The 14935-nt window shown below is 32.5% G+C and overlaps 1 protein-coding gene across 1 annotated transcript; it reads left to right on the plus strand.

Annotated features, from left to right (window-relative positions):
• The first annotated feature begins 1061 nt into the window (after nucleotides 1-1061).
• Nucleotides 1062-13440, plus strand: LOC132725391 (major facilitator superfamily domain-containing protein 6-like). The gene is made up of 8 exons (XM_060710493.1): nucleotides 1062-1394; nucleotides 5332-6858; nucleotides 8054-8161; nucleotides 9704-9865; nucleotides 10489-10707; nucleotides 11133-11180; nucleotides 11322-11890; nucleotides 12348-13440. The coding sequence occupies exons 2-8, from the start codon at nucleotides 5559-5561 to the stop codon at nucleotides 12435-12437; spliced, it is 2496 nt and encodes an 831-aa protein (XP_060566476.1). The 5' UTR covers nucleotides 1062-1394; nucleotides 5332-5558; the 3' UTR covers nucleotides 12438-13440.
• The last annotated feature ends 1495 nt before the right edge of the window (nucleotides 13441-14935 follow it).

A 14935-nucleotide genomic window follows, 5' to 3' on the forward strand; every position in this document is an offset into this window, starting at 1 on the left:
TATCTTTTCTGATTTCATTATATTTTAATCAACAGTTTTACAACTGTAAAATATATTCTACAACAACAAAATTAACCACATTGCGATGAATGCATTGTTATTTGCACTTCCTTCTATTCCAGTAGAAAGTTATTCGTTATTATCAAATTACACCAGTAAATAAAGTAGATTATACAGAAATCGATTCTTTTGATTACATCTTTATCAATTTAACACAAATGGAGCTAAATGTTGCGCACAACCTAAATGATAAAACAAATCTGATATCACCCCTGACGTTTTAGTCGATACAAGATCATAGCTCTCTTCCTAATTTAGACGCTTGTATTGGTTATAATGTCACGAAATTTTATCAATATATTAACTATTATAGCAAATATAACTATCTGATAGGCACTATTTGGAATCCATGTAGATCATATATATAACAATGATTATGAATTTCATATGACATTTTGGTGACTTAATTATTTAAGCATTTGCACATTACCGAAATATGGTGTATGGTTTATAAACAAGATTTTACTCAATAAAATTTCATTACAAATTCATTGATTTTTTTAAAGTAAAGGGATTCACAAAAGATGATAAGTCTTTATCATATTTTCCTCTTTTAGAAGTAAATATATTTTTATCTTCAGCTCTATACTGTTGGGTTTTGATAATTATGTTATGCCCATTGCCATATTTGTTTTTACTTTACGGATAATTTCCTTTTCTTTTAAAATAAAATTATGTTATTAGGCTTTAGTTATTTTGACTTGTAAAGATTTCATTTCAAAGTTGTGTTATAAGGTTCATTGCTTTTCCGTAATTGGCAAAGCCGTTGCTGCTTGCTAAATGGTATTCGCACGTTAGGAATATGATTCTTAATAATAGTTAATCTACTTCCTTTCTTTATTTTTCTTTTTCTGAATGACTGATTATTCATACGCCTAATTGAAAAGATTATGACTTTTCTGTTCATTGTGTAAAGGTCCTTTGAAATAGTTTTGTATCAACATAGCTCAAGCGTAAGCTACTGTGATCAATAAATTTCCGAGGCTTCACTTATCGGAAAATATCAATATGAAGCTCCACTTCATAATATCTGTTCATATATGTGATATGACTTTATTCAGCTTTATACAGGATATATATTCGGCTGTTTATTGAAAAAGTTTTTGGACAGGGTTACCAGGGAGTTATTTCTGTATCAAAAGGCGTATTGATCCTTGCAGTCTGACTAGAAAATATTGCTTGATGGTGCCAGTCCGATTTTGAGAGAGGGGAAAATTTATAACAATGTAGCTTCTGGTCGATCAATATCTCTTCCTTCAGCTTTAGCATTACTGGAATCTCTATACAGTGCTCTCAGATAATCTGGATTTCTTAACGTGTTTAAAGACTTCTAGGTAAGAGCAATATATCTTACTTTCTTTCTAGATTTGAATATCGATTATAACGATAATGACTTAATTATGTTGTTGTTGTTTTGTTTTCGTTTTTATGATTTTTATGTATTTTATAACGAAAGATAGTATTGGTAATAATTTATTTATAATATAAGGAGTAAGATATACAAACATGACCAGCTTAAAATCAGCACAAAATATTTTGGAGAAGAAATATACATGAATAGATGAAATGTTTGCATATGTTTGTGATGGATTACTTTATAGAATATTTACTTTAAACAGTATGCAACTTACTGCAAAGTTCAATATGCAACTTATGTTGACAATTTAATGTTACTGTTACCGAGTTTAGAAAAATAAAATTTTCAAGAAATATAGATGTTTCTTTTATAAATCTGCAAAATGTTATACTAAAAATCTGAATGTTATCCATTTAAACAGTTTCATGGTTAATTTAGTTATTTGATACACGTATACAATATTGATATTTTTTATCAAATATCCTTATTATAGCATTGCATATAATGAACGTAAATGTATTAGATGCATTAAGGGAAGACACGCCAATGCGTAATAAATAAATAAATTGAATATGGCTGATGTTAGAGGTGTCCCAAGAGAACGGTTTGAAACACGGTCTGACCTTGAAGTTGTAGGAAATCAATTTTGTATGAACTGAGATAGGTGAACGGAAATCATTATATTAAAGTAATGAAACAAACGGATGGAGTTTAAGGTATGTTCTATAAATATTGCGCTGGAACAACGGTGAGTGCATTGCGTATAGCGATATTGTTACAGTAGATAAGTATATCTGAACAGAGCAGTTAATTGGCAAAGGACATTTCAATTGAGTGCTCAATTAATGATTTAAAAGTCAATAGATCAATAGAAAATGCTGATATGTCTATAACTATGAAATCTTCTTTAAAAAAAAAACATTTCACTGTTCAAATACTATCAATGGCAAAAAATCGAATACACCCGAACTTTAAAGCATGGTTAATGGTCTAATCAGTAAGATTCTCCGTAATATTGATTTTAATTGAGCATAAATTGATATTTGCTCTGAGTAAATATCAATTGATATTTATATAGAGAGAGGGGGTTATTTATGAAGGTTTTTTAATGTTGATCTATACAATACGGAATATATTTGGACGAGTAAAAAGCTGGAGAAACGTGAAACTCGACAGATAATACCTTGACGTTGGTAAAGGTCAAAAGAACTCAACTATCCACATGAACACTCTTCAAAATATTTTCTTACCAAGCATACAGAGCAGTTTGAGTGCATTATTATACATTCACGGAATAAATAAGAAATGATTACGCGTCATATGACGTTAGATGTGACGTCGATTAACCCTATGTCGTCATAAAAATAACTTCGCCAAATGTACAGTCTGTAGCTCAACATGTTTTTGTCAATTTTGTTTTATTATCATGTTAGAATGGATATAGATATAATTTTTCCGTGCGTTGTAGTAAGGTTTATTGTTCAAATGCTTTCTGATATCACTTACTACATACATGTCGCATTTGAACATTCTGTTTTACAATAACGCACTTTAAATTGATATATAAATTTCCTGATTATAAGATAAATAAATTTGTTAATACATCGTCCAATATGAAATATATTTGGCGGTCACGTACAATAATTCAAAAGCAGCGTTAAGTATAAAATAAAAACATAGGTATATAAAACAAATAACAACTAACAAACTTCATGCAGGAATTTTACCCTCAAGTTGGGAATGTAAAACTAAGTTTCTGAAAATTTCGAGTTCGTTTATTTAAAAAAACGACTTTATGGACCTATTGAGTTTTTATCATAATTCTGAGATGTAAAAAAGTCCATTCTATGTTAAAGATTGATCGTTGTTGGTGGCTCTGAGAAAATAATGAATTGTAAACATTTATTTACATATTATGAGTAGCAATGACAAATAATGCGCAAAAAAACATCGGAGAAATAATGAAGAGTCTATTAATGTCCATGCTTAATAAGGTAACAGGACATATGCGATTTCAAAGTTCGTATGTGTTTTTGTGTAGGATCAAGTCGATTTGAACATGTTCAAACAATTAAATCTATTTTAAATCTATTAGTGGAATGCTTTGAGATACACTAGTATATAGTGTGTTTGCAGATAATTATACGTCCGAAATTGATTTCACAACCGCAAAATCAAGATATTTGCTTTTTTCTGTAATGAGATCTAGACCAAATGATTACAGTAATTGATTGACTATCTCAAGTACTGGGACGGCGCTATTCTGGAAAATAGAAACAAAATTAATTGAAAATCAATGTTCCAGAGAAACGCATTAAATAATCGTAGAATACTCAAATCCATAAAGTCGTTGTGTTTATAGTAAAACCGTATAGATAGCATGAAAATGCAGTATGCTTTATGGCAGACATAAGATCCGGTCGAATGTACTAAAACAACCCTAAAACTATCATTTACGGATACGAAGAGCAAACATAGAAAAGGAAGACGTTCAATAACTATTTACCGTTTGTTGGCAAGCACAAGTAGCTGTTCTATTGGAGGTAATGAATAGGCTTAGTGCATTGCTAGATCATTAGCCGGTGATTACCATATCGATTTGTCCTTTTTTAATCTGTATGATGTGTTCTCATTTCAAAAGGATGACATTAACACAGATTACAACGGTGGTATAATCTGATTGCAATAAACATGGATCTGTTAACATTGAAAAAAGTCAATACAAAAGAAAATTGGAATTTGAAAATAATGAAAAAGCCAATTAAGAATGGTAAAGGGACAGACATAGAAAATAAGATTTCTCATTAAGAAGACATAGACATTGCGTAAGGGCATTGCTCTTTATAAAATCTAGTTTTCGATAACTGGTCAGACATTGGCCGTGAACAGTGTTATTAGGTATTATATAGGTTGTATAGAAGGAATTCCACTTTTTCCAATTTTGCCGTTAATTTGCCTGATACTGCATTTTATCTTTTCCAACTAATAAATACAAAAAGGAATTTATTAGTGCGAGTTCATCACCTCATCAAATCCTGTAATAAAATATACAGATACTTCTATCAAAACATAGAAATAAATCGATATTCTAAATAAAATCAAAACTAACAAGATTATCTGCTAGATAAACAATAGCTACATTAATAAGATATCGTAAGGCCTAGTTTTAAAGTGAATCTATAAAGTTAATAAAGTTCAGTTTCTTTACAGATACTACTTTAAATTAAAGGCTAAGTGGTTTTTTACTTCAAATAACATAATTTTAATTCAACTAAAATCCTAAAAGAGGGTAAGGCCCCTGCACAATCATGAAAACTTTTTGACCGGCGGTAGGAAAAATCAATGATACAAACTTAACGTATATTGTTTTACAAACTTGTTCCTATGTTAATTTAAGGTATCATGCAAACGTATGATGTATTTTTTTAAAAATCGATAATTTCTACACAGTATTTATATTTTTGTAAAACAAATATGATATAAGTACACACAGGGAAGAAAATATGTCACATTCAAAACACTAAACACTGAAGATAAACAGACTATAAATCTTAAGTGTCGTAAAAGATACTGACTGATGTTTTTAAGGAAGGACCATCTTATCTACCGCTTTAGCTTGGCTTGTAATATGAAATGCAGCTTCCAGTGCATGATTTGTGCATTCTCATTTTCAAAGTAGATATATTCAGTAAGAATTTATCCATTTTCAATAAATTTGTGCAGTAAAATTATTTTACTTTAAGACGAGCATAATACATTGTATATACCTTTAATACCAGTTTATCCGTCTGTAGCGTTATAGTGTTCGCGAGTGTTTAAATGATAATTTTGTGTTAATGTTTTGGTTCTTCCTCCGATTAATTCAACTTTTGACATTTGCTAAAAAAGAAAAGTTTGCTTGCTTCAAATTTCAGATGGCCGCTAGACGTAATCTGCGGGGAAATCTGAACCAAGAATTAGCAATACAATTGTCTGCAATTTAAGAGTTCCAGAATTTCTCATTTCCTGGAAAAGCAGTATCGTTCTACGTGGTTGATAAACGTGACCCTGGCTAGGGACTTCTGATTCCAATTGACTTTGCAAGACAGCGGATTGCTGCAAGAATTATAAAAAGAGGAAGCGTACTGTAATAATCAGAAAGATGGATTACAATTCCAAGGGAGTGCGTAGAGACATGATTGATTCACTGTTAACATATGTTAATAAGGATTTACTCATATGTAAACTGTTCTACTTCTTTTTCTTCGCAGCCTTCGGATCGTTGTATCCATTGTTGGCCATATATTTCAAACAACTCGGAATGAATGCGACACAGAGCGGAATTTTAATAGGTTTTCGACCATTTATTGAATTCTGCAGTGCTCCATTTTGGGGTGGCATAGCCGACAAAGTTAGGAAATGGTATCACTTAACATTATTTTCATTGCTATGCTGGATATTTTTCACCTTGGCAATGGCTTTTGTTAAACCACCCCACCAAGCATGTGTAGGTAATGGAAACATGACCGATACAGATATCATCAATTTTGATAAAGACCTCATTAAGCCTGCCTATAGTACCGTCTATTACAAACGAGAAGATGTGAAAGACGCTTTCTTTGCCCTACTTCTGATTATCGTGATAGGTGAGTTCTTCAGTGCACCTGCTATCACATTTGCTGACACAGTCACTTTATCTTATCTTGGCGATGATACAGACAACTATGGTCGCCAAAGGATGTTTGGTTCCCTTGGTTGGGGTCTATCTATGCTCTTCGTTGGTATGGCCCTTGATCACTCTTCAACATATCCATCTCACCCCTGTGAATTCCAGCACAGTAAAGAAAAGAACTACGTTGTTTGCTTTGCTGTTTTCACGGTCCTCATGATATGTGCTTTGATAACGGCGACACAGTTTAGATTCCCTGGCCAGGATATGGGGGCAGACAAATCATGGCCGAGCATTCTCTTGGTTATGAAGGACAAAGTCACAGAAACTATCACAGGTAAACGAAAAATAGATCGTGAACAACTAGTCGAAGAAGATGATGAATTTAAGTTCGGTCAGCCAAGAAATACCTTAACAGAGTCTGACCAGGATGAAACAAAAGAGCCAAAAGTAAACGATAATGGTAAACCTTTACAAATTTCACTACAATCAAAAACAGACATGGTCACTGACGTGATAAATAGCCCAGGAACGATGGCTCCTCCAGATCCTGATGAACCTTTTCTTGGTCGTTGGGTGACAGTATTGAAACTGCTGTCATCAATGAAATTCATCTCTGTGCTCTTTGTGGTATGGTTCATGGGATTTGGTATCGGGCTTATCTTCACGTTCCTGTTTTGGCATCTACAAGATCTCGGTGGTAATCCAACACTGTTTGGTGTTGCGTCTGTAATCAACCATATATCGGAGCTGCTTGCATATTTCCTTTGCTCTAGGTTCATAGCTGCATATGGTAAGTTTTTCTTAATGCGTTGTTTGTAATTTTATGTATGTTTAAATACTCATTTCAATTTATCCAAAGTACTTTGTCAAGATTTATTGCTCGATTTTTGTTTTCCGAAGCAAGTAAATTACAAAGCATTTTCAGCGACGCAATTTACCATATGGCTCATCAATTTTTTAATTTGTATTTTGCCTTCTAATCATGCTTTAATATGCAATCTGCAACTTAATTGTCATATTTATACCCAACATTTTTAAAAGCACTACAGTAATACATTCTTGTGAATCCTGTTTGGAATTTGTTAAAACCTAGGTGCAATACAGCATTCACACATTTATAAATTTATATCTTGTTGCTATTCTTACCAAGCTACCAGTCTAACTGGCAATAATTTATATTGTACTAAAGCACGTCACTTTAAAGAAAGAAATTATTGTTATTTCTCGACAGCTTGTATTTAAAGTATTATTGTGTATTTTTAAAGTTTCCCAACCGAACAGTTATCCATTGACCGTTTTACCTGAATCTTCTTTTTTCTGTTGCTTTTTGGCAAGAAATTCAATGACAGCGACTTAAGTTTTATGTAGGGAAGTCAAAAAAGTGAATTGTTTACATTTTGCTACTTTTCTGACAAATTATTTCACATTCAGGTAACACGCATCAAATATGCTCTAAAACCATTATTTTTTATATACAATTCATGTCTGCCCTTTCTTAAGAAGTAAAAATGTATTTGTTTATGAGGCATTTGTTAATGTGAATGTGTCTTTAAATCAGTATATTTTACAAGTCAAGTCACATTTCACGTTTACTTTCGGTTAATTATATAAATCGATACAAGTGTAACCTATTTCACTGTTATTCCTCATCATTTATTTAAGATATTGTATTTGTTGATTGTTTGAATAATTAGTGTCTTGGGAAATGTCGTTGTCCTCTTCATGTGCAATTGAGAATAGCTTATTTTGAAACAAACTGTCAGAGTCATGTGATTTGTTTGATATCATGTTCTATATTCTGTATTTATGTCATAAAGCATTTGTTAAATAACATTTTTTACATGTACTGACGTACATTAGTAAAGATTTTAGTCAAAGAATCATTCTTTAATATAATCGAGAGAAATAAAATAAATATATTGATTAAAATGTATGTCTTAAATTAGTAGTTAATTTGTTGATTGTCATCTCTTTTATTGTTTCAGGACATATAAATGTTTTATATGCTGGGCTATGTGGCAATGTTGTTAGGTTCATATACATTTCCTTGCTAAAAGATCCGTTCTGGGTGCTACCATTCGAATGTGTTCAAGGTGGGTACTTCTTTTTGTTTCATTTACACGTACTTGTAATTGTTTAAAATACTTTGAAATAGATAGAAAATGTACGCAGCACATCTTTAAATGGATTGGTCTACAATGGGCACATTTTGGATATGAATTTCGAATATTGATAAAAACAGCAGAAATTGATCATTCGGATATTCGTATAAAATTGCTGTTGATATACGTGTAGTTTTAAGTGTTTAATTATGAACATTTATATGATGAATAATAATGTTTTGTTCTAGAACAGTTTTTATTTGCTATTTAAATATTTGTGATATCGGACATAGCTTATAGTTTTCCGTTATTCTTTCGTGGTTTATTATAATGTTTGATATTTACTATTAGAAACATCATTATAAATTGCACTACAGACCTTCCCTTACAGACAATTTTCAGACAATTTTATTTAAGGCACCAGGCACCTGCTTAGAGAGTGTATTCTTCAATGATTAATTGCAATGATACTAACTGACCAGAGAACACAAAGTTTAACTCATTCGACATAATAAGAAGATATGAAAACAAATGCATTTTAAACATTTTACATTTTATGTTTGAGATGTTTATTACATTGCTTTAGGTATTGTAATTTTATGATTCGTGTTTGGAGGTACAAGTATACTGGCGTTGTATGTCAATATTGACATTACATCGGACTCGTGCGTAAATGAGTTAGACCTTGTGTATAAATGAAAGTACTAAATTTATGAAAAAGTATAGATTCCCTGCGAACAATGACAAATAACAATATCAATTAGCAAACATTTAGACTTGTAGAATTGGTTTGTTTGAGTTGCCTCGTGAGACGTAGGGAGAGCAATATAAAAGAATACGATATTTAAGCAACTATAAACATTTATAATCTGATACTCGATTAATGAAACGTTATATTATTGCTGATGATAATGATTATGTATCTATTATCGAGAAAGACTTAGGTAATTGATATAGAATACATAAATGTAGTTTTGTACGTAAATTCGAATTCCGCTTATTAATCATTAAATGATTGTCATAGAAGCTAGACCCGTCAAAGAATTATGTAGGTGTCATTTTGGTCCTTTTTGTTTCAATATGTTCAATAAACTGAGATTGATTCGTTTCTGCACCTCTGAGAATTATATTACTTTTTCTTACTTTTCTTGCAATACCATTTTATTTTACAATGACAAATGTCTCTACAAGTTTGTTTGGTTTTCTTAAATCCTTTTGTGTCATTAACTTGTTTTCAAAGAAAGATCTCCGTGTCTGTTTGGACATGAGGCATTTATGTAGCTTAAAATCCATCAATTCCGCATGAGAGAAGTCTAGTAGCATTTTGATAGATTGCGTTTTCGCTCAATTATTAGATTGTCAAAACGCATGCTGACAAACATGGGGGAAATATCCAATCAGTCAAATGTGTCCTTATAACATGTATTGACCAGGAAAATGTGAAATATTTCTTCGATTCTAGTTCAGCATCGCAGCATACATTGTAAAATGTACGTTTTTTGTACATAGTATTTAGTTTTTGTTCATTTTCAGGTTTAACGCATGCCGCAGTATGGGCAACTACGTGCTCGTATGTAATGACGGCTATACCACCCGGACTTCGCTCCTCGGCTCAAGGAATACTTCAAGGCATTCACCACGGATTAGGTCGTGGATGTGGGGCAGTGTTTGGTGGTATTCTTGTGTACAGCTTTGGTACGTTTTACTTCGAGCTTCTGATTAAGTTGAAGTTTTAGAATCCTTTTCGAGTTAAAGTTTTCAACTCATATTGTTTTTTGTTGTTATATCAGTTACATGTGACCACTTTTTCTAGATGTTTTTACTCATTTTATTCTAAATACTCTCTTAATTAATGTGCTAATAATAGTTTAAACATTTACATAAATAGTACAGCATATCTAAAAAATACATTCCTAGGGTACATATACATTGTATTGAATCAATATATTCGTTTTTGTCTTTTGAGCGCCGAATTTGTACAATTTACAAATTACATTTTGAGCTGTCTCCTACAGATGTTTTACACATATTTACACATAGCAATAATTACCTCCCCTGGTCGCCATTTTTAGGTCTATTACAAATATATAATATGCTTATGATAAAAAATCTCTCATAATTATAAAATCACATTAACATATTGGTGCTATAGAAATATAGTCCTTCATATGTATAAAATAATTAGAAAATTCACCTAAATCAGCTGTTTTTATTGATTTTTTTTCATACTTTATCAATGATATTATGTAGAATATTGACCAACAAAATGGCTGTCAGTTTTGGCAAGAGAGGCAACTATTTTCCGTTGTTAATTTCAGGCAGCAAAAATACATTCCTAGCCTATGGTATTGCTTGTATATTTGTTCTTATTGGATTTTTTGGAGTAAACTGGTGGTTAAAACGTCAAGGAATTCAAATGGAAAGCCATGTGCCGCATGAAACACTGGCAGAGGATCAACAAATGACATTTGATCCACATGGTGTACCATCTGGTTTGGTGCGCGATTTGTCAAGCAGTAAACTTAAACAAGCCGATGGTGAGGAATATATGTATTTTACCGAATCAATGGTTCTCAAATCTTTTTAAGAAATTGTTTGGTTTATACCGAATTTATTTTAGTTCGATTGTGTTGGAAGTTAGGAGCTTAAAGACACACTTTCGAATCCATTCTTGGAACCAACCAGTACTGAGCAATAAGTGTAAAGTTTCTTGCTCAAGGAAACAACGACTTGGCTCTCACGAGTTGTGAACCTATGCAATCATTAGATTACTTGTCCGATGCGTTAACCACATAGAAGTAACAAGAAATTGTGTATCACCTTTTTAGTATTTCTTACAGTTCCGTCAATGTTGTGGTAGTGTTCAGGGGAATGACTGCCGCAAAAATATGTTATAACTTACAAGTTTCAAGAGAAGTACGTTTTATTTATTACTAGCATTTATTTGCTTTTGTATTTTCAGAACCTGTCACAAGTTATGGTACAACTCTAGGAACAAATCTTAGAAAAGGTAAGATGTTCTTAGGTAGTATTTTCCAATATCAAAATTTTTGCTGTATAAAGATTAAAAAATCTTTTTATCAAGGTTTCTTAATTTAAAAAATCGTGCCTATGTTTCTATGTTATATTTTTATATTTTCTTTTGTAACAGAGACGCCGTATCAAACAGCCCAAACAACTGGTAAAGATGATGATTTTAATCCAAGAGCATCTGAATATTCTCAAAAAGGAAACAACTATGGACAAACTGACTACGGGTCAAGTGCTAAACCTTGGAGCGAAGCAGAACAGTCCTATAATCAATACTCTCGCCGAGACCCACAAGTTCGAAGCGAACAGCGCCAGTCTGTCAATAATGAAGTACGACCATCTCCAAACGTTGTTGCTGATGTACAACAAGATCGTCGTGTTGACGAGACCGACGGTTATGCACGTATGGAGGAAGAAACTGAATATCGCAGCCGACGCACGGATAGCGAGTCTCCTCGTCGACATAGTGTTGGACATGGTGAGCCAAAAGAGAGAAAAGAAAGACGCAGAAGACAGAGTGGTGACATAGAAGGAATGAGAGAACGTGAAGATTATGGTGGATACAGAGAGCAAAGAGAGAGCAGACGACATGGAGATGACGCACGAGGCGAGCACAGACGACATGGTGATAGAGATGAACGCGGTCACAGGCGTCACAGCAAGAAACGTTCATCCGAAAGTGGCCAAGACGTGAGTATCAAACTATCGTTCCCTTAATTAAATTTATTCTTTCATTTCGTTCTTACAAATTAACCGTACAATTATCAAGTTGTAAAACTAGTTAATCGTCAATGGTGTCTCGGCGAAGGTAACTTTTTGTTTTCTTTTTTCAGTCGAGGTCTGCAGTTATCACCAATTTATGTTTTCAGTACTCTCAATGTTTTTGTTTTAAGTTACTGCATTAGACACATTGCAGTTCACTTCCAACGATCTCTTTCTACCCACTTTCTTATTTAAGTTTTCATTGATCTCGGGGTATCTCTACTTTCCCAGACTTTGTATCTAAGCGCTTTATGGTAAAGTTGTGAAAATAACAGTGTATATAGCAATCCAGCAGACAATCTTTGTTCTATGTTAAATATAATGCTTTCAGCCAACATTACTAATGAAATTTTATAATTGATTAGATTTTATCATATATTTGCAGATTGATCCAAACCCAAGAGAGAAGATAGTATTTGAACAACTACCTGATATAACGTCGCGAATGCAACGTCCATCTCGTGATCAATCTTAAAATAATGGTCCAAAGCAGCCCCTAGAGAAAACATTGATCTTGTGTCACGTGTTTCACGGGCTACCCTAAACATGGTATCATGTTGAATATTAAGCAATGTGCAATGTAACGTAAAAGCAATCTTATATTCATCTAAAGATTTAATCATACGTACAAATGACCTAACATATCCTGAACAAAGTTTCGTCGTCATCAGTGAGTATTACAGCATGTTTGGAGCAGCCTGTGGAATTTGTGAGCGTGAGAAAAATACTAATTTTATTACATGTATACAAATAATGTATTAGACATAGGTCATTCCTTACATAAATGCATACATTAGATACAAATATTAGTTAATGAAATAAATTATACTTTAAGTGCTTATTTTAATACACCAGCGCTTAGTAATTTTCAGTGTTTGCAACAATATCTTATAGTGTGATATAATTACCATCACGAGTAATTGTTTAAAGTGTGTAGATATTTATTTATAATCGTTATTAGTCGTAAAACAATATGTGTACGAGGGATACTCTTCGAAAAGTTGGATAATGCTGAAGATTCAAAATTGAAAATGTTTTTAAGTAACTGACATCACCAACACTAAACAGGTTACTGTATTTTTACAGCTTGAAGCGATGAAATAACATCCAATAGCCATCGTCTTTTAGGCGGACATTTGCAAACTTGGCTGTATGATAAAGTAACAGTACATCGTGCTGTTTTAATAAAACATATTTCAGCTAAGCGCAGTACGATATTGACTTAATATTAATTAATTAATTAATGTAACCGGTTGAATACATAATAGAACATTCAATATCAAAAGGTCATGGAAGAAACTGAATATCAAATGTGATGTGCTCAGAAATGTTATCATATTTTAAAATAGACAATGTTCGATTGTCGAGTGGAAACAGCGTTCGATTGTAGAATGGTGCATAAATTATACTAGGTTGTTGTTATGTGTGCTAGTGTTTTCGTACCATGTTATATGTGCGAAAAATAAATGAATTGTTTACTTGTTTGTTGATGCAATTATTTACAAATACAATCATTTAAGTGATTTTCCGCACACACAAATGCTAGAACAATGTAAGTCTTCTTGCTTAAAGGACATTTGTGTCGTTTCTTCACAATTCAGTCCATAATAATCCATTGCGAATATTGAAATCATTCAATCTAAATCAAATTGGGTAATCAATCAATCAATCAAAAGGTTTAAGGTGTTCCTGCGTGCATTATTTCAGGCTAGAACAGGGTCATGAGACGAGCCTTCAACTTGAAAACAATGATATATAACAAAACTATAAAAAATAAGTATATGCTTATCTTTCATAAATATAATAGAAACATTGGAATGTGTTGCTTAAAATATGGAAATTGTGGAGAAAAAGAATTATTACTACAACGACTCTATATGTCTGATGTGGCGGATTAGCAAAGATCCCTTCATGACCCTTATTTGTCAAATTCCTATTATCAGACAAGTAGCTTACAATAATTATTTTACCACAATATATCCGCCAATGTTTCTCGTTAAATCCATTGTTATTCAAACAAAAAATCAGAGTAAGGATCTATCAATTGTCACATGCTAAACGATTGCCAGTATTAATGACTTGCTGTAATGTTTTAAGATAATATCAAATTAGAGTAACGCTAAACGGACCAAATTAGTGTCATTACAAAAGGACTCCAGTTGCGCAAATGAAGGCATAACGAGGGATATATAGTTTTATACACGATAATCAGACTCGGAAGTTTCCAACAGCTTCATCTGTTGACGACACTGTATCAAATGGATAATCAGCCTAAAACCAAAATCCTGGTCAACCGATTTTTAAGCCCTTAACTAATCTAAGAAGACATTTATCAGACATCCTAGAAGGACCATATAGATGTGTTAAGAATCATGTTTTCATTTCAAGCAATTCCAGATGCAAAATATGAGCGCGAGTTTGCTCGAAACAGTCGAGAATTATCTAATTTAAGAATGAGAAACGTTTGTATTAACAGAACTATCACCTGCAATCAAACCTGCCGGAATAGATTCCTAATATCAAAGATTCCAAAATCCTTGGCAGGATTACGACGACCTGAACCACTCGACTACTTTTTGCCAGGAATTCAAATACATGTAGTCAACTCTCGGATTGAACTACTGTGGTGAACTAAATATCCTGCATTCTGTACGAGTCTCTAAGGAGCAACCAATAAATACTACTTAAACACAACGTTCCTGCGTAATTCTAAGGGGAAAATGCTGTATCTAATAAAATATTTCATAACATTTATAAATGGTAAAATTATGATGTTTTAATAACCTTATGGTCGATTCTCAAAAGACATACAACATAGAATGTCTCTGTTGCTTAACATAAATAAATAGAACAAAATGTTCCGAAACAAAATATTTTGGGGGCATTAGTTGGGTTTTAACCGTTTAGCATTGATTTCGTACATGTGTCACTTAATCTCAATGACATATAAAACTAGAACTGTGTCCAAAGGAC

Source organism: Ruditapes philippinarum, unplaced genomic scaffold (assembly GCF_026571515.1).
Source record: "Ruditapes philippinarum isolate M1 unplaced genomic scaffold, ASM2657151v2 ctg428_1_1_1_1, whole genome shotgun sequence".
Classification (NCBI taxonomy): Eukaryota; Metazoa; Mollusca; class Bivalvia; order Venerida; family Veneridae; genus Ruditapes; species Ruditapes philippinarum.